The sequence below is a fragment of the Xyrauchen texanus genome, chromosome 17 (assembly GCF_025860055.1).
Source record: "Xyrauchen texanus isolate HMW12.3.18 chromosome 17, RBS_HiC_50CHRs, whole genome shotgun sequence".
NCBI classification, from domain to species: Eukaryota; Metazoa; Chordata; class Actinopteri; order Cypriniformes; family Catostomidae; genus Xyrauchen; species Xyrauchen texanus.
In genome coordinates, this window is record NC_068292.1 from 42,476,034 (window position 1) to 42,502,834 (window position 26,801).

Genomic DNA, 26,801 nt, shown 5'->3' on the forward strand with positions numbered 1-26,801 from the left:
GGATGCGCTGTCGTGGAGTCCTCGCCACTGCCATCTGCCAAAAGGAGCAGCCGTGGAGGAACGGTCGCCATCCGCGAGGGGTGGAGAGACTCGCTACCGGCCGCCAGAATGCGGAGGGGCGTTCCATCTGTCAGGGGTCAGAGGACTCGCTCCTGTCTGCCTGGGGAGGAGTGCCTGTCGTTCGCCAAAGGGTGGAGGAGTGGTCGAGGACCAGGCAACGGCATGTCTGGGAACCGGCAAGCAATTTTTTTCTCTCTCTCTCTCTCTCCTCTCTTTCTCTCACTGTTGTGCCACCTCGCTCTATTCCCTCGGGTTAATCAGCCGAGCTAAGTTTTTTTTCCCCTTTGGACAGTTTCGTTTATGTTCAGGTTATAGTTTTAGCTTCGGGAGGCACGTTTTACTCATGAGAAACCTCCATCTTACATTCACTTTAAAAATCATGTCTGATTACGGCAATATTTCACTCGCTTTTGGCGCACCCCAGTGGACATTTCACTGGGAATCTGCAGCCAAACGTGCAATAAGGCAGGTAATTTCCTTTTGCAAAAATGTTGCCACGGCCACGTAATATTTGTGAGACCAGGCTGGTATTTTCCTTTATTTTGGTTGAGGCATGTCTCTTATTTTGAGCTTGTTTTTCCAGACCAGGTCCTCTTTTTTTTTTTCTTGAGAGATCAGGTAACACTGCAACTGGTATGTAACCTGCCCTTAGCACAGAGTTGGACTACTGCCATTAAAAAAACAAAAAAAAAACAATGTTATTAATCGTTCTTTAATTTCATTCTATACAGTTACCAATTGGAAGAGGCAGCGGAACGCCGGAACCGGAACGAAATAAAGTTCAGTTTCTGCTCAGAATGAACTGAAATGAAGAACATTTCATATTTAGGGACTGACTAACACCATAAAACATCGCAGAATTCATCAGATGTATATGGCTAATACTGGCTGATGTTTGTGCTGTGCTTTTCCGAGAAAAAAATCAAATAAATGTTGCCACTTGTTTTGTTTAAAACATTTCAGCGTGAAGAAAGTGTGAGAAAAAAAACTAAACTGAATAAACACCTGTAATATATCACCAGTTTTTACATTTTAGAAGTTTAAAAACTAGCACACGTCAATTTTCCCCATGACCAAAATAGCAACATTGTTCAAAACAAGTCACATTACTTAAAATTGTGATATCGTGATGAAACAAAAAGGAAAAAAGAAAGCCAAATATTGCTTCCTTATTTAAAATTGTGAGTTTAATATTTGATCTTGTAGGAATGTTTTATCACAGTAGGAATGACCACATAAATAATCTATAAACCGCTAATTTGCTTTTCCACAACATCTCTCCTTCCAGTACTGCAGTACAATATCCACGCTATAAATCACCTCTTATTTATCCTAGCGCTGTTCTTGTCTCCGCCCCCCTGTTGCCTCCTGATTGGCCTAGGCGCTTCCTCGTCGCCCCGCCCACCTCCTTGAGGCTCGCTGATTGGCGGAGTGCATTTCTCCTGGAGCTTGAGCTGTCAATCAAAGCTTTCTCTCAAGCTCCTTCAACGATGCACAGTTTTGCTGATCCGCTGAACGCGACGCGTCAGACCAGAGCATCCTTCAAAAACCTCCACAATACTCGTTATCTCCTAAACTGACCACATTTTCTCTTCTTTGGATTGTTTTGAATCTAAAATTCCGAGTGGGAAAACACTAGTATTTTTTGAGGGGGTGAAGGAATTATTTTTGTGTCCTTTGGCACTCCAAACGCCAACAGATTGTGTCCGGTCTCCTCGCTAAGGGTCACTTGGGAGAATCGGTTCACCTTTGACTCACTTGGAAGATTCGTGGACTGCGGACGTTTAATTGAAAAGGATAAAAGGGCGAACGACTGTTTATGCGTTTCCATCCTCATAAAAACAGATCACAACGGACTGTTGCTGCAAGGACTACCACAGAGAAAGAACAAACAGTGATTGAAACTCGAAACATGAGTTGCGCAATGTTGCGACACGCACTCTCCGCTTGGCTCTTGGCATTGCTGTGGCAAGGTAAGTTGGCATTCCTCATGCGTTCCTCTACACAGGGCACATCATGCACACTCGTTCTTGCCTCATTCTTTTGCTCGGACCTGGAGTGGAATACTAATGCGGTTCTTGGGGTCTACCTGCCAATGAATCACGCGTGTGTGTCCACGCAAGGATTCTGTTGTGTTCACGTGTGTGTGTGTGCGCGCGCGCGTGTATGATGACGATGATGATGATGAGAATCAAATCACAGAGACAAGTGCGTTCTACAATATACGAGTGCTGCATATCAACACTTAGAAAGAAGAAAAATTACACCAAGACGGCTTTCCTCGCATCTCTCTCTCTCACTCTCTCTCTCTCTCTGTGTGTGTGTCAATGCATGCAAGTAGGCATCGACCGATAGAGTATTTTATTTAAGAATCCCATAACGAGATGCAAAACCTATTTTTTATTATTTTATTGTTGCTTTTTTAACACAAGAATAATAATAATAATAATTACTAGACTAAAAATATGAACAGAATATAGTTGTAGTAATTTAGCCTGAAATGGTACATGCCATTTCATTTAAATATAAATATTGTTAATAAATTAGCTTAAACATTTCACATGTCCTGCAATTCTGCTATTTTTCAAAATGTAATTGTTTTTATTATTTATTTAATTGTATAATTGATTTATTATTTTATTTATATGATGATAATTATTATTAATTATCTTAAAATGCTACATGGCAAGAATTGTTGTATTTTTTATGTGTTAACTACTATTCTTATTTGATTACCATTATTATTATTGTTATTATTATTATTTACATTTTAAATGTAATATTTATAATTTATTTGTTGTTGTTGCAAAATTAACAAATTATAACAACAACAACAACAAGTACATTTAAAATATTAAATTAAAATAGAACAAATTTGACAAAAAAAAAATATTCTAAAACATGAAGATAATAATACAAATAAATGTCAAGTTTTTTCCGGTATTACACCTTTTTTTTTTCATTAATTGTGTCAAAATTATGTGAAATCACCATAATTATAATCATTACATCAAAAGTTGAATTATTTATGAAAACAACACTTATAAATATTTAATTAATTTACTTGTGAACACTATTGTTCCCTGTTGTATGAACAGTGGTGTAATGGCATAATGGGTACTGTTCAGTATAGACCCACTAGATGGCATTTATCCATTAGCCGATATTCCAAAACCCATAATTAAATAAGTAGAAAATGTGAATATCGGGTAAAAAATATCGGTCAAATCAATCGGTCTATCTGTACATGTATTGTTGAGCATGTGATTCTCCCTGAGACTGGATGATGCAAAATGCTTCAGTAAATTTCTAATACTAAGCAGTGATATATAAAACTGGCATGAGCAATTACATAAACATTTCATAATAAAACCCACAGAATGAACGTGATTTGTTGCTGCAATTTTGCTACAAATAGGCCTAATTGTTGATGGATGACTAAGGTATTAGTTGGTTATGTTTGCTATTCTAGGACAGTTGTGCTTGGTGAAATTGTTAATCTCAGAGAACTGAAGAAAATCGGACGTGTCTGGGTGATTCGTATGGATTAGGAGTAGCCTATTGTTTTATTATTGATTTGTCAGAGAACACTGGGGCATCAGGCCGGGAATAATAGCATTTGGTGTTCTGTGAAGAGAGAAAAACCTGCTTTGAAATGATGTTTGATTCCACTCTTCAAACCCTTTACTATGATGAACACAAATTTAATAATTCTTGCCCTGCAGGGAATCTTTTTTTCTACACATACGCAGGAGATCTGAAGGGGAACTTTACACGTTAAGCATCTAGTGTTTCCCTTGTGTCCGACAAAACATGCTTCAATATACGCAAATTAACGCCATGCCCGAAACATATTCTGAACAAGTAAGTGAATGCAAAAATGTTCTTCCATCCCATGTGGTTTCAAACCCATATGATGTTCTTTCTGTGAAAGGAGATGTTTAGCAGAATGTTAGCCTCATTGACCATTCGCTGTCATTGTGTCAAGTGAATGGTGATTTAGGCTAACTCGAAGGCGGAAGCTACAGTATCGAGTTTGTGTAGCTAGAAGCATTTGCGTTCACATTTTTGCGTAGTGTATTATTCTAGCATTATTCTCTGAAAAATTGCAATTTGATAAAAATTGCAATTTGATAAATGTTAAGTATGTACAACTGGACCGTGGCCTTGAAATGCGTTAGCAAGCATTCGCATGTTTATTACCATTCTCTATCGCCCCCTTGAGTACTGTAGTATGCTACTGCAACAGCAATGCAAGAGAACATGTTAAGGATGCACGATAGTATGACTAGGGCTGGGCGATAAAACGATATCGATATATATCACAATAAAGAAAATCCACAATAAGCTTTTGAGGAATTTTCGACATTTATTCTGTGTTGCTAAAACACAAGCAGTTTGGCTTTCTCAGGCTGCGTTTCTACTGGGGCGGACGAAATCCGCTCAAAGGCGCTCCCAGCACTAGGAGAGAGCTAGCACTGCCAATCCTACGATCCACCTTGCGAGCATGACGCTCTGCTCAAAACGTGCCAGTGGTAACGTAGGGTCAGCTGCTAGCTGCCTTGCTAACAATTAGGTTACGTCGGACACCGGATTGATTCCATCCGCACCGCAAGACTTCATGACAACGGTTGCGCCCTCTCATCGTCTCTAGTGAAGAGTGTGACAGAACAACAGTGATGTGGACAACAGCTCTGATCTTTCTGCGCTGTAATCTTGAATATTGTTCTCTAGCACCAAACATGCATAATTTCTGCCCTGTCCCGCTCCGCACGCTTCGCCTCTTTTCCCTGCATGTGTGTAGACATGAAGTGCCGCATGAGTTAACGTGGTTTCAAAGCACCTTTTAGACCATTTCCCTTCTAAATGTGTCTTTATTAATCAGCATGTTACGAGCCTTTAATAATAAACAAATCGATTTCTGTTCTAATTTTGTGAAAATTAATTAGATGTCTGGAATGGATAAGGAAAGACTAAAATTACTAGTTGGTAGACTAGTCTCTCACTTTAATGAAAATATACAAATCGTTTTTTTACATATCGCCCAGCCCTAAGTATGACACACTTGAATTGCGTTAGCCAAGAAATCGCATTTGCATAGAGTATATTTCTGACCATTCTCTATCGCCCCCTTGAGTACTGTAGTTTGTTACCGCAACAGCAACACAAGAGAAAATGTTACGTATGTACGTCAGGGCATTTGAAATGTGTTAGCCAAGCATTCGCAATTGCGTGGAGTATGTTTATGTCCGTTCTCTATCGCCCCATTGAATGTTAAGTATGTACGTCAGGGCAGCACACTTGAAATGGATTCGTAATTGCTTGGAGTATGTTCATGACCGTTCTGTATCGCTCCCTTAAGTACTAAGGTTTGTTACCGCAACAGAAACGCAAAAAGCGTATGCTAAGTATGCACAATAGGACAGTGTACTTGAAATTCATTAGCTAAGCATTCACATTTGCGTAGAGTATGTTCATGACCATTCTCTATTGCCCCCTTGAGTACTGTAGTTGTTACCGCAACAGCAACGCAAAAAGCGTATGCTAAGTATGCACAATAGGACAGTGTACTTGAAATTCATTAGCCAAACATTCACATTTGCGTAGAGAATGTTTCTGACCGTTCTCTATCGCCCCCTTGAGTACTGTAGTTTGTAACAGTCACAGCAACGCAAGAGCACATGTTAAGTTTTTACGACAGGACCGCGTACTTGAAATGCAATAGGCAACCATTCACGTCTGCGTGATTGCATAATTGTGATTTTGGCCTTAGGGTTTACATATCATATAACAAATCACCTGTTAATCAGAATCGATTTCTATTAGTGTAGAACAGTGCTGCTGATGCACAGATCAATGCACGATTAACATTGCAAATCATACAAGGTGGCTCTGTTGAAGGATGTACGACATTGTGTGAGGGAGCAGAATTTTTTAATTTTCATATCAGCGGGTGTCTTTGTTGGTGGGAGGGGTGAACAAGACACCCAAGAGCTCATAACTCCCACAGACTCAAAAGAGCTGGAGATGTTTGCTCAGGGGAAAATCTCTCTCAAACTCATTATGTTTTTTTCTCTCACAATTCAGCACTTCTGCACAAGGGAAATTGATTCAGCCGGCTGATAATTTGATATGTACTGACCACATAATTTACACTCACAGCAGCTGCCCTTCTAACTTGTATTTTTTCCCCTCTATCAACTCCCCCTCTATAACAACTGTGTTTAAAGTAGAAAATGCAAAATCTGAGTGTATTTTCATTGACCTCCAACCTTATAAAAGAATGTTTTAGATTACTAATAACGAGTTGGCTTCTCTTAACTAAAATTAGGCATAAACATTTGACAATGGTACCCAAAAACAGACCATGGTTTGTTTGGTTTCGGGACCAAGAGTATTCCGAAGACTGAAAGAGATTTGCTTGTGTGAGCAAGATTGAATTTTTTTATTTCTTCCTATTTTCATTTATATATTCTTTAATACATGGGCTGGATTTTGGAAAATAGCGGCAATACTGCTGCAACTTTCTATGTGCAGCATAAGGATGTGAGTTTTCATGCTTGACGAATGGCGTGACGCCATTTACAGAATGACCTCGTGACAATTTCGTGGCTGTGTGGCTTTTTGCGAAATGATATTTCGTGGTTCCTTACATGTATCACTTTAGTTCCACTGAGTGGCGCTAAAAGCGAGTTACATTTTCTCCCTAACAGATGAGGTTTTTAAGGTTAATTCTCTATCGAGTTTTAAATCGACTACCGCACAATTTATTCATGCTCGAACAAACTTGCAAATGTAGTTGTTTACAGCTGGTTCTCTTACAAAAAATGTTATGTAAGACAAACCATTTTAATGTTTGCAAGTCAGGCGCTATAGTTAAAATGTTTAGATTTCATTAGATAGCATTGTGTGGAGGACAGGGCAAAAAGTATGTAAATAATTTATGTACTAATCATATGTTCTTTTACTCATTATTTATGTGAAAATGAATAAAAGTCTACTTCACATTTCTGCCTCCAAACCCTCCAAAAATTGGCCCCTTTCACTTTCATTGTAAGCACCTCACTGTAACACAGATCTTTGATTTTCTTTTTTTTAAAGAAAAGGAGGAACAAGTCGAATAGTTTGTTATGTTTAATCATCAGTATGCCACAAATGCTGTTGATTGAGCTTATCTTGTATTGAACCCAGAATGATCATTTGAACATATCTAGGACCGATTCAGCTGGTTCTCTGTCCTGTTTTTGTACCCTTAAGCAGGTCACATGACCTTCACATCAGTGCAACATGGCATTACCATTTCCCCTTGACCCATTACAACAACCTTAAAAACACGGAGGCTACTTAGTGGTGTTTATGTAGCTTAATCAAGACATTTTGTCTCAACATGGTCTTGACTGACCTGTTTCGTACAGACAGAAAATTAACTTAATTTAATTAAATTAAATTCAGATAGGCTAATTGTGCCCTGCATCAGTTGTAATTACGAAATACGAATCGATATATGTGGTGTGGTGTAGTGGTCTAAACCGCATAACTGGTAAACTGGTAATCAGAAGGTCGCTGGTTCGATCCCCACAGCCACCACCATTGTGTCCATGAGCAATGCACTTAACTCCAGGTTGCTCCGGGGGGATTGTCCCTGTAATAAGTGCACTGTAAGTCACTTTGGATAAAAGCGTCTGCCAAATGCATCAATGTAAATGATATATATACTTTTAAATGTCATTCTGACAGACTGCTTTTAATGTAGAAAGACATTTGTATTGTTTGTTTCGCAGAGGATATTTTGGGAAGACATTTTGTTTGCGTTGTGAATGCTAATTAATCTACAAATCAATAAAGCTTTTTTTTGACATTTTGTTCGATTGCTTGGTCCAACCTCGAGTTCAATTCCACCCCCTCACTCTGCAGGTTTTTTTCACATTGTAAATGATTGGGCGTATGATTGCATCATCAACGTGAGTAGCACTGTGAGTACTAGTAGAAGCTGTTTACTACTCAGGAGGAGAGGACGTGAGTTTTACCACCTGAGACCCGAGCGTGGCTTTTTTTGATTTGTAACTAGTCGCCCTACACATGCAAAATAAATAAATAAATATTTCATGCAAATAGATTTCCTAAAAATGTATGTCCTCATATGTGGAGTAAATTCTAGAGACTGTTGTGCGTGAAAATCCCAGGAGATCAGCAGTTACAGAAATACTCAAACCAGCACCAACAATCATGCCACGCTCCGAATCACTGACATCACATTTTTTCCCCATTCTGATGGTTGATGAGAACTTTAACTGAAGCTCCTGACCCGCATCTGCATGATTTTATGCACTGCACTGCTGCCATATGATTGGCTGATTAGATAATCGCATGGATGATTGCTGGTGCCAGATGGGCTGGTTTGAGTATTTCTGGGATTTTCACACACAACAGTCTCTAGAATTTACTCTGAATGGTGCAAAGAACAAAAAACACCCATTGTGGACAGAAACGCCTTGTTGATGAGAGAGGTCAACAGAGAATGGTCAAACTGGTTTGAACTGACAGTCTACAGTAACTCCGAAAACCGCTCTGTACAATTGCGGTGAGAAGAATATCATCTCAAAATGCTGAATTGGCGTCATGAGGGGGACCTACACAATATTAGGCAGGTGGTTTTAATGTTGTGGCTGATCGGTGTATGCTATAGTTCAAATAAGCTACACATTGCTGCCTTTTAAACCCTCCAAAAATTGGCCACATTCACTTGCCTCACTGTAACATCGATTTTAGCTGGACAAGTTGAAATAATATTTTGTGGTAATTAACATTATGCCACAAATGCTGTCAATTGAGGTTAACTTGTATTAAACCTGGAATATTCCTTTATAGGTTTTACTACATTAATCATTTGATTTTATGAATCGTTTACCATGAAATCTATTGTGTTTCATAAGATTCAAAGTTACAAAAAATGAAGTTTTTAAGTTCAAATGTTGCGTACAATGGATCTATTTCTCCTTCCAATCTCACAAAAAATGCTGAAAGACACAAGCAGTCACAGACCGTGCATAGGATCTACACTAGTTTGTTATAAATCTATTTAAATTAAAGTCTGTTAAAAGATTGATTTTTTTGTTAATAAATGTTATTAAAATATCTAATAAATAAATAATAGATCATTTGCCGTCTAGGCCTATACATTTGTTGTTAAATGTTAATGTTAAATGGCTAAACTGTCCCATTTTATCCTCAGAAATAGCAAAAAATACAAATAAAAATCTTTTCAATAGAGGTATCGGCACTGATATTAGCCTGATAGTTCTTGGTATTGAAATGAAAAGAATATTAATGGTACAGTCCATCCCTAAACTGCTCTTGCTGTTGGTCTGCTGCAGAGCCATATAGCGAGAGAGTTGCGACAAAGGAAGTTCTAAATGCTTGATCGTCACGTGATTCACGTAGACTTCAGATAGTTCCAGGAAGTGCTTTTGCGGTCATTTCAAACTGTTAGAGTAGAGTGACAGAACTGCGATTTCTGGTAATTAGTAGTCAATAAATGCATTTATTTTATATATTTATGTAACACACCGACATATGTATGTAGCATGAGTATGTTGTTACAGCGATGTTGTTTTTTAAAGATCAAATCAGCTAATATTTGAGGATTAGTGTTCGCTTACCGTTATTTGCCTCAACTTATTTCAGGCTAGGGTTTCTGTTGCCTTTTTATGTTACCTCATGTTCATTGTTTTCACTAATCTCATGGTAACTAATGTCATATTTATATCTTAAGTATAATTCTTACAATACTTATTCATATACACAATAGATTCAGCTTTAAAACAACTTGAGCATACTCGTATATAAACTGCCGTTCAAAAGTAATGAGGCTGAAAATTCAGCTTGGCATCACAGAGTAAATTACATTTTAAAATACATTAAAATAGAAAACAGTTATTTTAAATTGTAATAATATATTACGATATTACTTTTTTTGTATTTTTATTCAAATAAATGCAATAACTATTTACAGCAATTCATGAATACATTTCTAATAAATTAAATAGCAAGCCAAGCATTTTGTATGTGTCCTTTCTTTCATGTTGTCGTTGCATAGTCTTCACCATGGTTTGCTGTGCTGCATGGGGATGCTCCAATCGCTCAGAGAAAGGTGTGCGAATGTATGGCTTCCCCACTGACATGGAGAGGAGAAAAAAATGTTTGGCTCAAGTCAGCAGGAGCAATCTAAATATAAATAAAAAGTACAACAACAACAAAAATGTGTGAGGTATTTGCAAAGATTTTACAATTAATAGGGTGTTCGTTACTAACTTTATCCAGCTCCAATCCTTGCCTAATCTGTTAGTTATCCGATAACATCCCTTATCTCCTAATTTAATGAGTAATACTCAACTATAAGGTTTTAATTTACAAGTTATTTTTATTTAGATGTACTGATAATATACAGAATAAGATAATATTATTCTTTAAACGTCTCAACTTTTAAAAGTGCGTCGCAAACGGTTTGTTCTGATGCATCTTCACGGTGTTTGCTGCTACTTCCGGGAACTATTGAGAGGCTCGACGAGCCGCCATTGCTGTAAAAAAAACGTTCCATTGGAGTCAATGGAGTTGTCGCAACTCTCTCTTTATATGGCTCTGGTCTGCTGCAGATGTTTTCACAAGATGTTGCCAACGGTAACATCAAAACACGAGCTGTGTCCCATACGAGTGTATGAATTTTAAAAGTGTAGAATCATCCCAAATGGAACACTTAGTTCCATTTGGAACTAAGTTAAGTTTTTTTACTACATGGAAGCATTCGCCGTTTAACAGCTGACGGAAGTGACGTTCCAAACCCAAGCGGTGTGTTGCCGCTAGCTTTAGCGCACTAGCCGCCCTCTGGTAAAAAATTATATCTCAATAATATACACATTCACACAGCATGGTATGATGGTAAAGCATTTAACTCACTTTTGTAAGGTGGTGTATTCACAGAAGTTTCGCTATTTGTCACGTTCTCATTATTTAAAGACCAGCGTCACTGCTGGTAACTCCCTTCCAACTATGTACAGAAATCCTCGAGCGCCGAGTGCATGAAGCGTCCATCATTCCACACTCTGTTTTGACGGTTGAAAAATGGCATCATCCAAGTACTCGTATTACACTTCTTTTTGTTGCATTTTCAGTGTAAACATACAACTTAACGTAAAATAGAACAGAACTGTCTGGTTTGGGATGGACCTATAAATTTGTTGTTCCAAATTCGTGAGGCTATCTTCTGTGGAACACAAAAAGAGATGTTAACTGTAGTCACCATTCACTTTCATCTTTTTTTCCATTCAATGTAAACGCAGTGTAGTTCTAGCGGGAAGACTAGCAGCTGTACATCATCACATCATTAGCTGGGTAATTCCTAGCCAATCACATGTAAGCCATTGCTTTATAAGTCTGCTCACAATCCATCACATTGCTGTTTCAGTGTGCTAACACGGCAACCTCCACCACCCCACCACCATCAGTTGAGTCCCGTCCTTCACGGGGGTAGGCTCCTCGCCTACCTCTCGATATGACAGTTCCGAGTACTACAACTTCGGACTCCCAGACGGGGCCTACGCCAAAGAGAGACATTACTTTTCTGTTTTATATTCATCAAATAAATGTCTTCAATTTCACACAAATCTGCGAGTCTCCCTGATAGAAGTAAATGTCAATGGTGACTTTGGCTGTTATTCTGCCTCCTTTTATGTTTGAGAGAAGGAAGTCAAACGGATTTGGTATAACATGTAAGTAAATAATGAGACATTTACAGTATTTCTAAGCTTTCAAGCATCACAAAATGTGACTTTTCCCAGCCACTCAAATCAATGTGATGTCAATGGCAACATTATTGACGAATCCTGAAATCTTGTGTTGACAGGCAGCAGAGAGCAGGTAAACTTCACTCAAAAAACTTTCACTATCATCAGTTTTACTGATTCAACTAAAAAGTGTCTTGTCAGCTTTACATGTGTGTTGGGACAACACACATTTTGGTTATGTTGTAGTTTTGAGGGTTACCATCATGGTGAAGAGTGGAGCTTGTGCTAGGTTGAGGACCAATGCAGTTTGAGTATTCTTTTGCTTTATCCACTGATCTTTTGCTGTGCTAACCATAGCATAAATGCACTATTGCACAATTTTAGCATGCTAACATATCTTGTCTCTAGCAAGTATTTCACTAAAAGATTCAATTGTGTTATTTTGACATGTTACATTTTGTTGGGTTTACTTGATTTGGTTAGGTTCCCTCCCCTGCCCCAGTTACTGGGGCAGCTGTGTCAATGTGTACGGTCCATATTTGCTCATTTCTTTCTCTCTTTGACCAAGATTGTTGACTGGCTGTGAAAAGGCAATGAAATCTATCCACTGCCAGTCAAAACAGATGCCATGTCTTTCAAAACTGGCTCTCTTTTTTAATCCAGTCTCTGAACTACAATGCGGAGCTCTCCAAGCCTGGCCCGGGAATGCTGTCTGTGTTTTTTCTATAGAGGTTTGGTTGTTTCTCTACATTTTTCTGTCTCGTTGTCAGCTCGTAGTCCATCAGACCTGGCCTGCGTGTCTGGCGAGAAAGAGCTGTTGACGTAATCGCAGTGCTGGGGTGGGCTGATTCACTAGACAGATGACGAGGCACTGGGCTTCGTGCCCGCGGTTGGGCGTGTGCTTATTACACCTGTTGCAAACAGTACTGACAGACTAGGTTTTTTTTTGGTATTCTGGTCTTTTTAAAATGGTGTGATATTGCAAGCAAGCAGTAGAGGATTTTTAAACATTTTCACCAAAGTGTCGACCTTTATGTGACCTGCCTTTGATAAATGAAAGATGACAGATTGTGTGGCTTGAACTGTGATCACAACTGCTGGTGTATTAGCTGGAGGTATGGACTTAAAGGGGCAGTTCACCCCAAAATTCTGTCATAATTGCCCCTAAATCCAACCTAGTCAATCTATTTGCAAACTGAGTTTTACGTGCCAGTTTCCTGGTGAAATAAACACTAGTGGCACTACAACAACTATGCGTTTTATTCACTTTCACACAAATCATGAGTATAATGGCTGATTATGAGTATATTTACTTCAACGCATCATTTAAAAAACAGCAAATGTTAACACTTCTATTACAGACACAGGTACATTTACATGTGATTAGCTTCCGCTGTAGCTCACCTGATAGAGTGTTGAACTTTGGACTCTGAAGTACGGGTTCAAGACCAGACAAGCACAGAAGTTGACACATGACACTAAGTGTCATAGAAGCCACACGCAATGACGCGGTTGCTGTAGAAGATGTGCTTTTCGTGTCATATCTGCGACAAGAACACTGTCGTTTAGGTGTTGGGTAAGGGTGTCTGTTTTGTTCACCTCACATTTATCTTTTAGAACACTATTGTTGAGGTTTAGGGTTAAGATTAAGGCAAGGGAAGTACGTTTTTCTCATTAAAACCTCTACAAAACCTTTCACTTTCCATTTGCCAATCACCATTTGTTTTCATCTTTTTCTTTTTTTCCTTACAATGAAAGTCAGTGAAGACTGAGTCTGAGTTTCCTTTTTATGTTTCATGGAAGGAAGTCAAACAGATTTGGGATATCATATGAGTACATAATGACACTGTAAAGGGATCAATGGAAAGGAGGAGGCGAGAACCGGCTTTTCAATATAAATAATAGTTTAATGATAAACTCAAAAGACAACATAAACACACACATGACGGACATGTCCATAAACGATCTCTCTCTCCCGCACGATCCCCTGCAGTCGACCTTTATCCCTCACGGAGGCTTAATTAGCCTAATACGGGACCGGGTGTGTAGGATCACGACCCTGCCCCGAACTCCGCCCTGCCACAGACATCATTTTATTTCCAAGCCTCCAAGCATCACAAAATGTGACTTTTTCCAGCCACTTCAAAATCAGTGTGATCAATGTCAACATTATTGACAACACTTCTACAGAAATCCTTAAATGGTGTGTTCACAGGGAGCTGAGAGCAGGTAAACTTTGAGTTGATTCATATGTCATGTGAGTTTTAGGTTAGGGAAGTACATTTTACTCATTAAAACCTCCATCTAAAATTCATCTTACGACACCATTTCACTCGCTTTTGGCGCCCCCCGCTGGACATTCTACTGGGAAACTGAAGCCAAGTGAGTAATACAGCAATCAATTTTGGTTGCCAAAATGTTTCCATGGTCAAGTAAATTTCATGAGACCAGGCTGCTTATTTAATGCAATTTCACTTCGATTTTCACAGTCTTCATTTGAATGATCCCAATATCAATTCTCATATGATCGATCGTTTACTTTAAGTTTAGTTCAGTTTTGGTTCTGTTAAATGAATAGCACTTGAACTGCATAGTTTGGGCCCTGTTGTTTATATTTAAATTAAAGGTGTTTGAGGTGTACCAAGACACAACACAAGAATGTAGGACTGGTAAAAATTTAGATTTTCCGATTATCCACAATCTTCATTTGAATGATCCCAATATCAATTCACCAAGCTAGAAGTTTTCCTGTAAAATGTACAGCATTAGCTGAGAGAGTGTGCTGAGCAAGAGACCGACACAATGGGTGTGGCGTCAAGCCTCGAAAAGGCATTTATTGAAAATAATAATAAACGTAAAATGTCCATAAAAGGAGAAAATAAAGTGTCCATGGGGGAAAGTGAATCTGGCGTCCTCGCTGTGAATGGGGCATGTGCATGACTTTGGCGGGATCCGATGGTCGCTCGCGCTCCCCTCTGTGGTCCGCAACGCGAGGGGTGGCAGCTTCTGTGGTGGCCTGTCTTCCCAAGGGCCACGGCGAGTGTGAGGGAAAGGCATCCGTGCCCGTCGGCCGCAATGCGAGCAGTGCTTCCCGGCGACTCAGAGTTCACAGCGGGGTTGCCAAGGGAGTGGGTCTGGTGCGCATCTAACCCGGCCAGTACCCTCCCCGCTTTGCTCCTGGAACCTGCGAAGATGCCAGTGTGTGCACACATGGAGAATAGAAGCCAGCTTCCTGAGAAGAGGCGCGCTCTATGTTTATATATTAGCGGTGACGAGGCTAAACACACATCAGGTGTGCCTCGTTCCCCACTACCTAAACAATTCTTTTTAATTAAGCCGCTGCTTTATAAGTCTGCTTTAAAAAAGGACTTAAATATTGATCTGTTGCTCAAAAATCATAATGCTTCTGAAAACATGGATTAAACCACTGGAGTCTACGTGACTCCAGTGGTTTAGACTATGACTGTCAAGCTCCAAAAATGACAATAAAGTCACCACAAAAGTGGTCGTTACAACTTGATATTATGCTATGCTATATTCCAGGTCTTCTGAAACTATATGATAGTTTTGTCTGAAGAATAGTCCATATATAGTCTTTATTTGGAAACAAGTGGCATGTAGATTCTTCAACATTTCTCCTTTTGTTTTCCATGAAAGATGGAAAGACATGCAGGTTAATAATGACATGAAGGTGAGTAAATGATGACAGAATTTCTCATTTTGGGTGAAGTTTACCTTTAAATCACCTTTGGCTCCATAGAACTCTTTCATCCAGAATTATTGTGCTTTGCAGGCAATCTGATCAACTGCAACAAATGTTAATTACTGCATACAGTCATATGAAATTTACCATCATTACATTGAACCTAAGAGACATGGAAATGAAACAGGTTTCCGGTGGTGTAGGATAGCTTTTCCGACCATGTTTAATTATCGTCTCTCTTCCCTTCCCTTTCCTGCCCTTCTCCAATTCCCAACTCAACCCCATGCGCACATGAATATGTCCACGAAGAAATGGGCTCACTCTAATAATAATGAAAAAAGCCACATGTTTTATTTAACACAGCAGAGGAGAGATCATTCAAGTGCAGAAGGGAGAATGTACAGGCTGAATTATGTGGGGTTAGATCACGTCCGCACGCCGTCAGCACTTAGAAATATTCTTGGCACACACGTAGCCACGTGTGGCATGAATACGTGTCCACAAGCATCTTTTACTGTTACAGTACCTGCAATACACAGTAAATTTTAACATTTTCAAAAACGAAAATGCCAGCTGTAATTCATGAAAAACTCCTTTAGTACTAAAGATTTTTTTTTTTTAATCAGATTGGTCAATTTTATATCTTAATTTAGTGCAATTTTAGTTAAAAACAATTTATGCATAATCGCCCCCTGATACACAAATAAAAATAAAACAAGTTGAACTACATTTAACTTGATATGGCATCTTGAAATCAACATTTATGGCACTCCTTGTAAAAATAGTGCAGTTGAAATGCACCAAAGTGTATGTAAACCCTCTGGGGTCTGAGGGTGTTTTGGGCCCTGGAGAAGTTTTGGCATGCCTTGACATTTGTGGTTTTTTCAGTTGCTTAAAAACATATTAATGGCTAATCTGGCATACCGGGCATTTTCCCGGTGGGCCGACGCACTTTTGGGCCGTTCAGGGGCAGACTGGCCATCGGGAGAACCAAGCGGGCCACCCCACCCCCAAAACCCGGGCCGATTTCTCTTCCCAGTCCAGCCCTGGCTATGTCCACAATAATGTGTGTTTGTTTGAAAATGCATTCATTTTGCTACGTTTACGCCACCCATCCACACTACAATGCCGCGTTCCTCCACAGAAACGATGGAAAACGACGATTTTAGGAAACGCATTAGTGTGTTTACCTTCTACATAATCTATTAACAAATTTCATTGCTAAATTGATTGCTGTGAGTGGTATATGGGATTATATGCAATTAATTTGAATATTCAATCACAATCTCATGTAATTAATATAATTACATTACACTTTTTAATCGATTAAATACCCTAATTTATATTCATACCACTAATAGAAATAGTACTGATAAAGACACGTTGAGAGAATGTAATTAGGGTCTGGTCTTCGAGATGTAGTCAGTGCAGTGCCGAGAGAGTCGTTTGGTGTGTGTGAGCGTAGATGGAGACAGAACTGAGATTAGGTGAGCTCTTTGTCCTGAGGTAGCTGTAGGAACAAGGGTCCTTGCACTCTCACTGTCCTCATTATAGCAGACAAGGTGCTCAGCCCGGAATCAATGGCAACGGCTTAGACGCTAATGCCAGCTGTACCTCGTAATAGGCACACGTGTGTCTGTGAGTTAGTTTGTATTGTGTTACACCACAGTGAATGTAGTTATTAGATTGTGTGCACACTGCAGACCATACAGCGAGTCTCTCAGTGCACAAAGTTAATGCCGTAATTTTTAATACTGAGTTATTATCGCACAGCAAACCTATAATGAAAGTGAAATTATGGTGATTTCAGAACAGCGGGGTGTGAAGACTGAACTACATTTACTTTGGCTGCTTTTACTGCATTTCTGCAACGTTTCTCAAAGGTTTAACAAAGCACATTCTCTTTATAAAGAGCCATTTTGTGTTTTGTTTGTATCGTTATATGTATTCATTTTGTAAACGCTTCTTGAGTTGCTAAATGGTTCTTTTGAGATTTAAAAGTATTTAAAGGTATAGTTATGTTATTATTTAATCACCATCATGTCATTTACAATCAATAACTTGTTATTTTATATACTGTGGACCACAAAAATAGTATTCTTAAGAATCTTCTGGAGCTTTTTTACTGCCAAAAATGATTGAAGAATGATTTTTAGCCCAATGTGACTCTACCCTCCCTAGCAACCAGGCTGATTCGGTTGCTTAGGAGGCCTGGCTGGAGTCACACAGCACGCCCTGGATTCGAACTGGATGCCAGAATTGATGCTGACTACCCCTCTTGAGTCGCTAGTTCGAATTTACAAAAGGAGGCTCCCCACGGTATCCTTTTGTAATATTTGGTAAACCGAGTTCATGAACAGTTATTTTTATTTTTTTTTCTCCCCTTTTCTCCCCAAATTGGCATACCCAATTTCCAATGCGCTCTAGGTCCTCGTGGTGGCGTAGTGACTCAATCCGGGTCGAATCTCAGTTGCCGCCGCATCTGAGGCCGTAAATCCGCGCATCTTATCATGTGGCTTGTTGATAGCGTTAAAACAGAGACGTAGCGCTTGTGGAGGCTTCACGCTATTCTCTGCGGCGTCCGCGCACAACTCACCACGTGCCCCACTGAGAGCGAGAACCACTTTATGATGCCCACGAGGAGGGTACCCCAACGTGACTCTGCCTACCCTAGCAACCGGGCCAATGGTTGCTTAGGAAGCCTGACTGGAGTCACTCAGCACACCCTGGTGTGGTCGTCAGCGTCTTTACTTGCTGAACCACCAACCCTGCGATTGGTAGCCGACCTGCTCTACCATCTGAGCCACAGCCGCCCCTACGGTCAGAACAGAACGCAGGTGTCTTGAGATGCATTTATAAATATGAATGTTCTTTTAAACTTTACAGTGAGTTGTGGCACAACGTTCAAAGACATCTGACCAGTGCATGTTTACATGGCCTCGATAACTCACCCTATAGACAACTTGAAAAAATGGCCCCAAACCTGTTGGTTTGTCAGGTACCGTTGACTCCGATCGGTTCTCTTAGGAGAGGTTCTCTCGTATTGCGTAAGCTAGCTTACGCTACAGGAAAGATTAATCTTTTCTGAGATATTGAAGCCAAAAAATTATCCTTAATTTTGTATCCATTGTCAACGCAGTGCAGCAACTGCATACCTTGAGCGGGCTAGCTAGCGAGCTCATAGGTTGCTCTGCTGCAACTGCCGCAGCCTATAGACGAACTTGAGTGAAGTTGCGTCCAATGACAGACGCCCGCGCCGTCACTGCATCAAAGTCCGCCAAAATGGGCGTGGCTAGAGTGCATATAAGCGTAAGTTCGTAGGCTGGAACCCTGATTTTCATCTATTCAGCGAAGCTCTTCGCATCTCTGAACAGCAGAAGCCGCGTCGCCGTTCGAGGGGCATCTAGCAAGCTTGGACAGCGCTCGAAGAAGCCGGCCGTCTTCGCCACCTTCAGCCATCCTGCGAGCTACGCCATCCGGCGACGTATCCTTTTTAGAGCAAGCAAGTTCCTCAGCGAACTTCACAAAAAAGAGCAACGAGCGTCTTTTTTTAAGATGCCTCGCACCACCTGCGCCTCATGCCGCGCCCCTCTCAGCGCCGGAGACCGCCACCTCGTCTGCGCTCTCTGCCTGGGATTGGAACATGTAGAGCTCGCCCTCGCTGATGGCGGATGCGACCTCTGCGAGGAGCTTCCGATGTCGACCCTGCGGGCTCGACTCGAAGCACTCAAAACCGAAGCCGCCGCGCCGCCTTTCGTTTTGCCGCGCAGAAAGAAGCGCCGCTCCCAAAGGCTGCCGGAACCGGTGTTAGAAGCGACTACCTCACCGGAGCCTCTCCGTCGAGCCTCGCTTTCACCCTCCCCGCCCTCCCGGGACGCGCAGTTGCCGCCGAGCGGCCGCACTGTTGCCATCTCGGATGACGAAGTGGAGGATAAGGGCTGCTGTTCCATCATGGCTTCGGACAGCGAGGAGTGGTCAGGCTCCCAAGCCTCCTCCTCGGCCCAGGAATCCAGCAGGACCTGCGCCGGAGTCGAGGAAGAACTAACGCGCCTCCTCACACAGGCCGTTGACCGCCTCGGGCTCGAGTGGTCACCGCCCTCTGAGCAGGCTCCCAACAGACTCGACGGCTGCTTTCTTCAGAGCCGTCGCCGCGCCGCGGCCCGGGCCGCACCCTTCCTGCTGGAACTCCACGCCGAGCTCTCTAAATCGTGGAACGCACCTCTCTCGGCCAGGAACCGATCCCACGTCTCCACCTCTCTTGCTCTGGTGGACGGCGCCACCGAGAGGGGCTACTCTTCCATCCCCCCGGTCGAGGATTCGGTAGCAGCACACCTTTGCCTGCCCTCCGCGAGATGGTGGTCTAAGAAATACTTCCGCCTGTGTTGGCCGCGCCTATGCTGCCGCCGGCCAAGCCGCATCTGCTCTGCATTCCATGGCCGTTTTACAGATCCTCCAAGCGGACCTTCTCCGAGAATGGGATGAGAAAGGCAGGCACCCAGAGGCTGTTTCAGATCTAAGGAGCGCGACGGATCTCGCCCTTCGCGCCACCAAAGCTGCAGCTCAAGCCCTAGGAAAGTGCATGGCCGCACTGACTGTGACCGAGAGACACCTATGGCTAACACTAGCCGATATGGGAGAAGCTGAGCGCTCCACGTTCCTCAACACGCCGCTCTCTCCGTCCGGTCTCTTTGGTTCCGCGGTGAGTGGCATTGTTGACCATTTTTTGGAAGTCCAGAAAGCCACCCAAGCCATGAATCTCTTCCTGCCTCGTCGCGCTAGCTCCTCTGCAGGCCGCCCTAGATTGCACTCAGACAGCCGCCACAGACCGCCACCCCCCTGCGGGCCTCGGCCTAAGATTGCGCTGAAACCTGAGCAACCGAAGTCCTCCTAGCTTTGTTAAGGAAACGACGACTCAGTCCCGCCGCGGCCGGACCACCGTCAAAGCTTCGCCCCCTGTCAGTCCCCTTCTCTCAGGCTACTGCAGTGGTGGATTCAGCAGCCAACAAGCCGGCGATACTGCCCGCTTGCCTGCACTCAAATGCCATTTTCACGGCGAACAAAAGAAATTTTGTGAAAAGCAAACATGCCTTATGTGTAGAAAATGTGCCCACAATCCAGTGTTCACCCCTACACACAAGCATTACACTTCCCGTGTCCCTATCAGAGTCCACTCACATAAAGCAGGCACAGCCAGCTCGAGTGTTAGAGTCAATAAACGCCCCACGAATCCGTCGCGGCGCCCTTCTCTGCCCGCTCTGTCACACGGCCAGCAAACACCTCTCTGTATGTAAGTCCCATGCCCGTGACTATGCTCGCGCATCACTTAACAGATGTGACTCTTTCCCCATTCACCTCAATCGGGAAGTCACTCACAGAACAGCCTGTCCCTGCTGTCTGCGAGCAGTCATGCATAAGCACAGTAAGCGCACTCACACATTCTGTTCAGCCCGCTGTGTGCGGCAATCAGGGCGATTTGGCCATTCACCCTCTAGCGTTACGCTTCAAAGCGTGGGAAGCTATCCCAGGATATCCAAATGGGTGTTAAGCACAATAAAACAGGGCTATTTGCTACAGTTCGATCGCCGCCCTCCCCGCTTCAGAGCGCGGCTCGAAACTACTGTGAACACGGAAGCAGCCTGCATGCTTCGTTCAGAAATAGTAAACCTTCTGTGCAAAAGGGCCATAGAGAGAGTGCCACCTTCTCTGAGAGAGTCGGGGTTTTACAGCCGTTATTTTCTTGTCCCCAAGTATCCAATATTAGATCTCAGGGTTTTGAACAAGGTGCTCGCAAAAAGACCGTTCAAAATGCTTACAATCAGGAAACTCCTCACGCATGTGCGCCAGAGAGACTGGTTTATTTCTCTCGATCTGAAAGATGCCTACTTTCAGATTCAGATAAATCCCCGTCACAGGCCATTCTTGAGATTTGCCTTCGACGGCCAGGTTTATCAATACACAGTCCTTCCGTTCGGCCTGTCTTTAGCACCCCGTACTTTCACGAAGTGCATGGATGCGGTGCTCGCACCCCTGCAGAGTCAGGGCTTGCGAATTCTGAACTATTTGGACGATTGGCTGATTTTGGCACAGTCACATACGGAGCTTCTGTCTCACAGGACAGTTCTCGTCAGTCATCTGAACAGTTTGGGCCTTGCAGTCAATTGGACCAAGAGCTCACTACAGCCCAGTCAGGCAATTTCCTTCCTTGGAATAGAACTAGACTCCATGGCGATGACGGCTCGCTTATCTACACAGCGTGCGCGCCGTGTTCAGCGACTAGCCGCGTCCTTTCAGATGAACAGCCTCACGCCTCTGAAAAAATTTCAGAGAATGTTAGGTTACATGGCTTCAGCCGCAGCAGTACTTCAGCTGGGCTTACTGTGCATGCGCCCGCTTCAGCATTGGCTAATCACCCGCGCGTCTCGCCGGGCTTGGGCCACGGGCCGCCAGCCGATCAGAGTGACTCAGACCTGTATCTCAGCTCTGCAGCCCTGGGCAGTGGCCGAATGGTATCAAAAGCTCCTTCACATAAATTGTCTGGAAATGATAGTGGTCGAGTACGTGCTCGTGCGCTTCCTCCCGGTCATTCAGGGTCACCACATCCTAGTCCGTTCGGACAACAGATCTGTGGTATCCTATCTAAACCGTCAGGGCGGTGTCAGATCCAGGAACCTCTTCCATCTGACAAAACACATACTGAGTTGGTACAAGTGCCACCTGCACTCGCTGAGGGCGACACACGTGCCAGGCCACCTGAACGGCGGCCCAGACAGACTGTCCAGAGACAATATTTCCCCAGGGGAATGGTCCCTGCACGCTCAAACAGTCCAGAAGTTATGGAGTATATTCGGCAGAGCAGAGATAGACCTCTTTGCGTCAGAAGAGAATTCTCACTGCCCAGTATTTTTCTCGAAAAGCGAGGACGCGCTGGCCCAGGACTGGCCCAACCGCCCGCTTTACTCCTTCCCTCCCGTCTCGCTTTTGCCACAGGTAATGCAGAGGATCAGGGAAACGCGTCACTCGGTGCTCCTCATAGCCCCGCGCTGGGAGAATCAGACATGGTTCCCTGAGCTTACGCGGCTGTCACTGACAGCCCCGTGGCCCATTCCAGTGAGAGCAGATCTCCTCTCTCAAGCTCGCGGCACGATCTGGTATCCCCACTCAGAGCGCTGGGCGCTGCACGCGTGGGTGATCAACGACTACCCGTCGCTTTGCCAGAAGGAGTAATAAACACTATCATACACGCTAGAGCCCTTTCCACGAGAAGACTCTATGCGTCCAAATGGTCTGTGTTTTAAAATGGTGCACCGACAGAGACCTGGACCCACGGACATGTGGGGTGTCGTCGCTGCTCGTGTTTTTACAAGAGCTGCTGGATAAGGGCAGATCCCCATCCATGCTCAAAGTGTACGTGGCAGCCATCGCGGCGTTCGCTGAACCCCTGCACGGCCAGTCACTGGGAAAAAACGAGCTGGTCATCCGCTTCCTCAGGGGAGCTAGAAGGATGAACCCCCCGCGTACCCCATCGGTTCCTATCTGGGATCTTTCCGTAGTTCTCGAAGCTATGAAAGCCCCCCCTTTCGAACCGCTTCAATCCGTGGATTTGAAATACCTTTCACTCAAAACCGTTTTTCTGACTGCCCTGTCATCAGTTAAACGTGTGGGAGACCTTCACGCGCTGTCTGTCAGCGCTGCGTGTCTTGAGTTTGGACCAAGTGACTCCAAGGTCATTTTAAAGCCTAGACATGGCTATGTCCCCAAGGTGAACGGTACTCCTTTCAGAGCACAAATCATTTCCCTATCGGCGCTGCCAGCATCCGATAGCGAACGCGACGCCAATCTCCTTTGCCCAGTCAGAGCACTGAGATTGTATTTTGCGCGCTCCACCTCTTTCAGACGCTCTGAGCAGCTTTTCGTTTCGTTCGGAGGGCGCACCAAGGGTTTCGCCGCCTCGAAACAGACACTGTCTAGATGGATAGTGGACGCTATTGCTGCCGCGTACGCGTCAAAAGACCTACTATGCCCGTTAGGCATTAGGGCTCACTCCACTAGAGGCATGGCCTCCTCGTGGGCATGGTCCAGTGGGATTTCCATTCACGACATATGTGTGGCAGCGGGCTGGGCTTTCCCCTCCACCTTTGTCAGATTTTACAATCTGGAAGTGCCCGCCCTGCAGGCGAAACTACTAGCGGTTTAATACGCTACAGCTCCCCTGGTGAGCTGCACTGATGGGACACATTCCACACAGACCGGCACCGCGCTCTGTCTTTTCCTTCCCACTATGTGCTTATGTATTACACACACACTGGCCCGCACTCTTGCCGGCCAAATATTATTCCCCACTCACAAGGGGTCCCCGGGTCCGCCCACCCCGGGGCTCATGCAGTGGATGCTTGGCGCGACGGCGTTGACAATGGGTTCCCGTAGCGTAAGCTAGCTACGCAATACTGAGAGAACCTCTCGTAAGAGAACAAATCGGTTACCTTACGTAACCTCGGTTCTCTCTAGAAGAGGGAACGAGTATTGCGTAGCCGGCCGTGCTTCGCGCCACGAGCGATTTTCGCTTCATTCAATGAAAACCAGGGTTCCAGCCTACGAACTTACGCTTATATGCACTCTAGCCACGCCCATTTTGGCGGGCTTTGATGCAGTGACGGCGCGGGCGCCTGTCATTGGACGCAAGTTCACTCAAGTTCGTATATAGGCTGCAGCAGTTGCCGCAGAGCAACCTATGAGCTCGCTAGCTAGCCCGCTCAAGGTATGCAGTTGCTGCACTGCGTTGACAATGGATACAAAATTAAGGATAATTTTTTGGCTTCAATATCTCAGAAAAGATGAATCTTTCCCGTAGCGTAAGCTAGCTTACGCAATACTCGTTCCCTCTTCTAGAGAGAACCGAGGTTACGTAAGGTAACCGATTCGTTTGAAGACCTCTAAACACATGCAGAATAACTGAATAGTGATTTTGGTATTTGAATACCGTGCACATCCCTATTAATAACGCATGATTACTTATCGGTTCATAATTAAAAAGTACATATAACTGGCCGTGTAAGGCATTGCTCCAAACTTTTCTTCCATCGATTTGAAAAACCAACCAAATCTGGCAAGCATCCCGTAGCGCATAAAAGTGAACATAGTCACGTGTCACGTCATGAGGGGCCTCCATGGTGTACCGGCCCATGGGCCTCTCAGTTCTTAATCTGTCCTTGGAAACCAAAATAATAAAATGGACAGTAAAAACTGTGATGGATATCTCTATTGGTGAATTATCACACCAGGCACACTTTCCCAGTTGGAATTTAAAACGCCTGTAGCTTCTAGCATGCCTAGAAGGGAACCGCATCCCATACCTCGACGGGATGCAGCAATTTACATGTTTGTTGTCCTCACACATAATGGCGCGGCGCTGATAAGATTCTGATCTTTCCGTTACCTCAAATTGCGGCTTTTTTCATGGAAAACTCCAAAGAGATATGTAACTAGAGGAATACTGCTGCGGCCAACTCACAACACCGACCTTGAGATTATGTACTGCAAAACCCAAAAGTGGATCACAGGTCTGTTCTGATTAGGTCATTGACATTTTGGGGGAAAAACAAGATAAATGCAAAAACTGAAATTCAATCTGATCTCATAAATATTCATTGCTATTCATAGGTAACATCTACAAGTACATATTTGTACATTTGGAACTTGAAGCACCTAATAAACATGCAAAAACATCGATTTTTTTTTTATTTTTTTAGAGCTAAAAATGTGTCCTCATAGGAGGGTTGGTTGTTCATGTTTTTGAGACGTTACAGATGTTACAGATGATTTTATGTACTACTTTGGAACAAAGTGTTTTGGGAAAAGCACAAATTAAAAACTATACAAATAATATTTTTTTGACTTGATTTGACTTTTATGTTACAATGTTTTTTCTACTTTGGCAACAGAATCTCAATGTTCTCTCTTTGCACTGTCCAATAAACAATTGATTGCCAATGCAGAAGTTTATTACCAATCAGAAATTTGCATAAATTATCCTGAAACAAGAAACAAGCCAGCACCGTCCAATCACTGCCAACCATGTTACAATAAAATTAAGCATTATACATTTTGAATCTATGTACTGATTATCATTGTCCCATATCTGCCTTGGGACAATGATGCATAGAAAGGTATAGGATGCTCCCTTGCTCCTTATTTAGTGAATGACTTAAGCTCCAGTGTGCTGTTTATTGGCACTGGTCTCAGATCAGTTCGAAATGCATCTTATTTTCATCCTAACTCCATATAAATCCTCTGAAAGCAACATTGTACTGCTTTTGGATGAACCCATTGTATGCACAGTGAATACAGGATTCATCATTAGTAGTCGTTGTGTTTATCAGCGTACCGTTTCATGATAAATCACTCAAATTGTCAAAATGGCATATCAGATGAAACTAGAGACTCTAGACTTTTGACTCAAACAGGTTTCAATGTAAAAACTTAATTAAGTTTCTTACCAGATGTAGTTTTGTTGGCATTTCTACCAAAGACAAACTTGTTTTGTCACATGACTTTGCCCTCGTCAAAAGGTTAACCCTTTACTGACACCCAAGAGTATTCTGAACTGTGATCAGTTGGTTTAATAAAATGAAATTATGCATTGCAAAGACAAAACACACCATCCACGCAGGAGGATGCGGGGTTGCACAAGGTTATTATGAATGTATTTGTATAGATATTTAGTTGTAGATCCCTTAACCCTAACCCTAAACTTAACCACTCTTAACATTTACATTTATGCATTTGGCAGACGCTTTTATCCAAAGTGACTTACAGTGCACTTATTACAGGGACAATCCCCCCGGAGCAACCTGGAGTTAAGTGCCTTGCTCAAGGAGACAATAGTGGCGGCCGTGGGGTTAGAACCAGCAACCTTCTGATTAACAGCCCTGTGCTTTTAGCCACTATGCCACCACCACTCCTTATAAATATTAAAAAAATATTATAATAGTAAAAAGGAGATAAATATATAAATAAAGGATTTACACCCATTTTACCTTAGGTCATAAAATATAATAGCCTTTACTGTGACGTAATGAAGCTAGGAAGCAAGTTGCAAGTTGACAATTAGTTTATTGACAGTCAAATTGAGAAGATAGGGGAAAAGTCCGGGGTGATGGTCTAGTGGCGCAGAGTCTCCAATGGTCAGATGATCGTGGTGAGAAGAGTGAAGAGAAGTGTTGAACAGACACGGCGAATCCGGGTAACAGCAAACAGGACAC

The 26,801-nt window shown here is 42.8% G+C and overlaps 1 protein-coding gene across 1 annotated transcript in view; it reads left to right on the forward strand.

Moving 5' to 3' along the window:
• The first annotated feature begins 1,577 nt into the window (after positions 1 to 1,577).
• LOC127657747 (igLON family member 5-like) overlaps positions 1,578 to 26,801 on the forward strand; it is a 217,903-nt gene continuing 192,679 nt past the window's right edge. Inside the window, exon 1 of the mRNA XM_052146626.1 lies at positions 1,578 to 2,033. Coding sequence (XP_052002586.1) covers positions 1,880 to 2,033 — 154 coding nt within the window. The 5' untranslated portion in view covers positions 1,578 to 1,879. The remainder of the gene's footprint in view (positions 2,034 to 26,801) is intronic.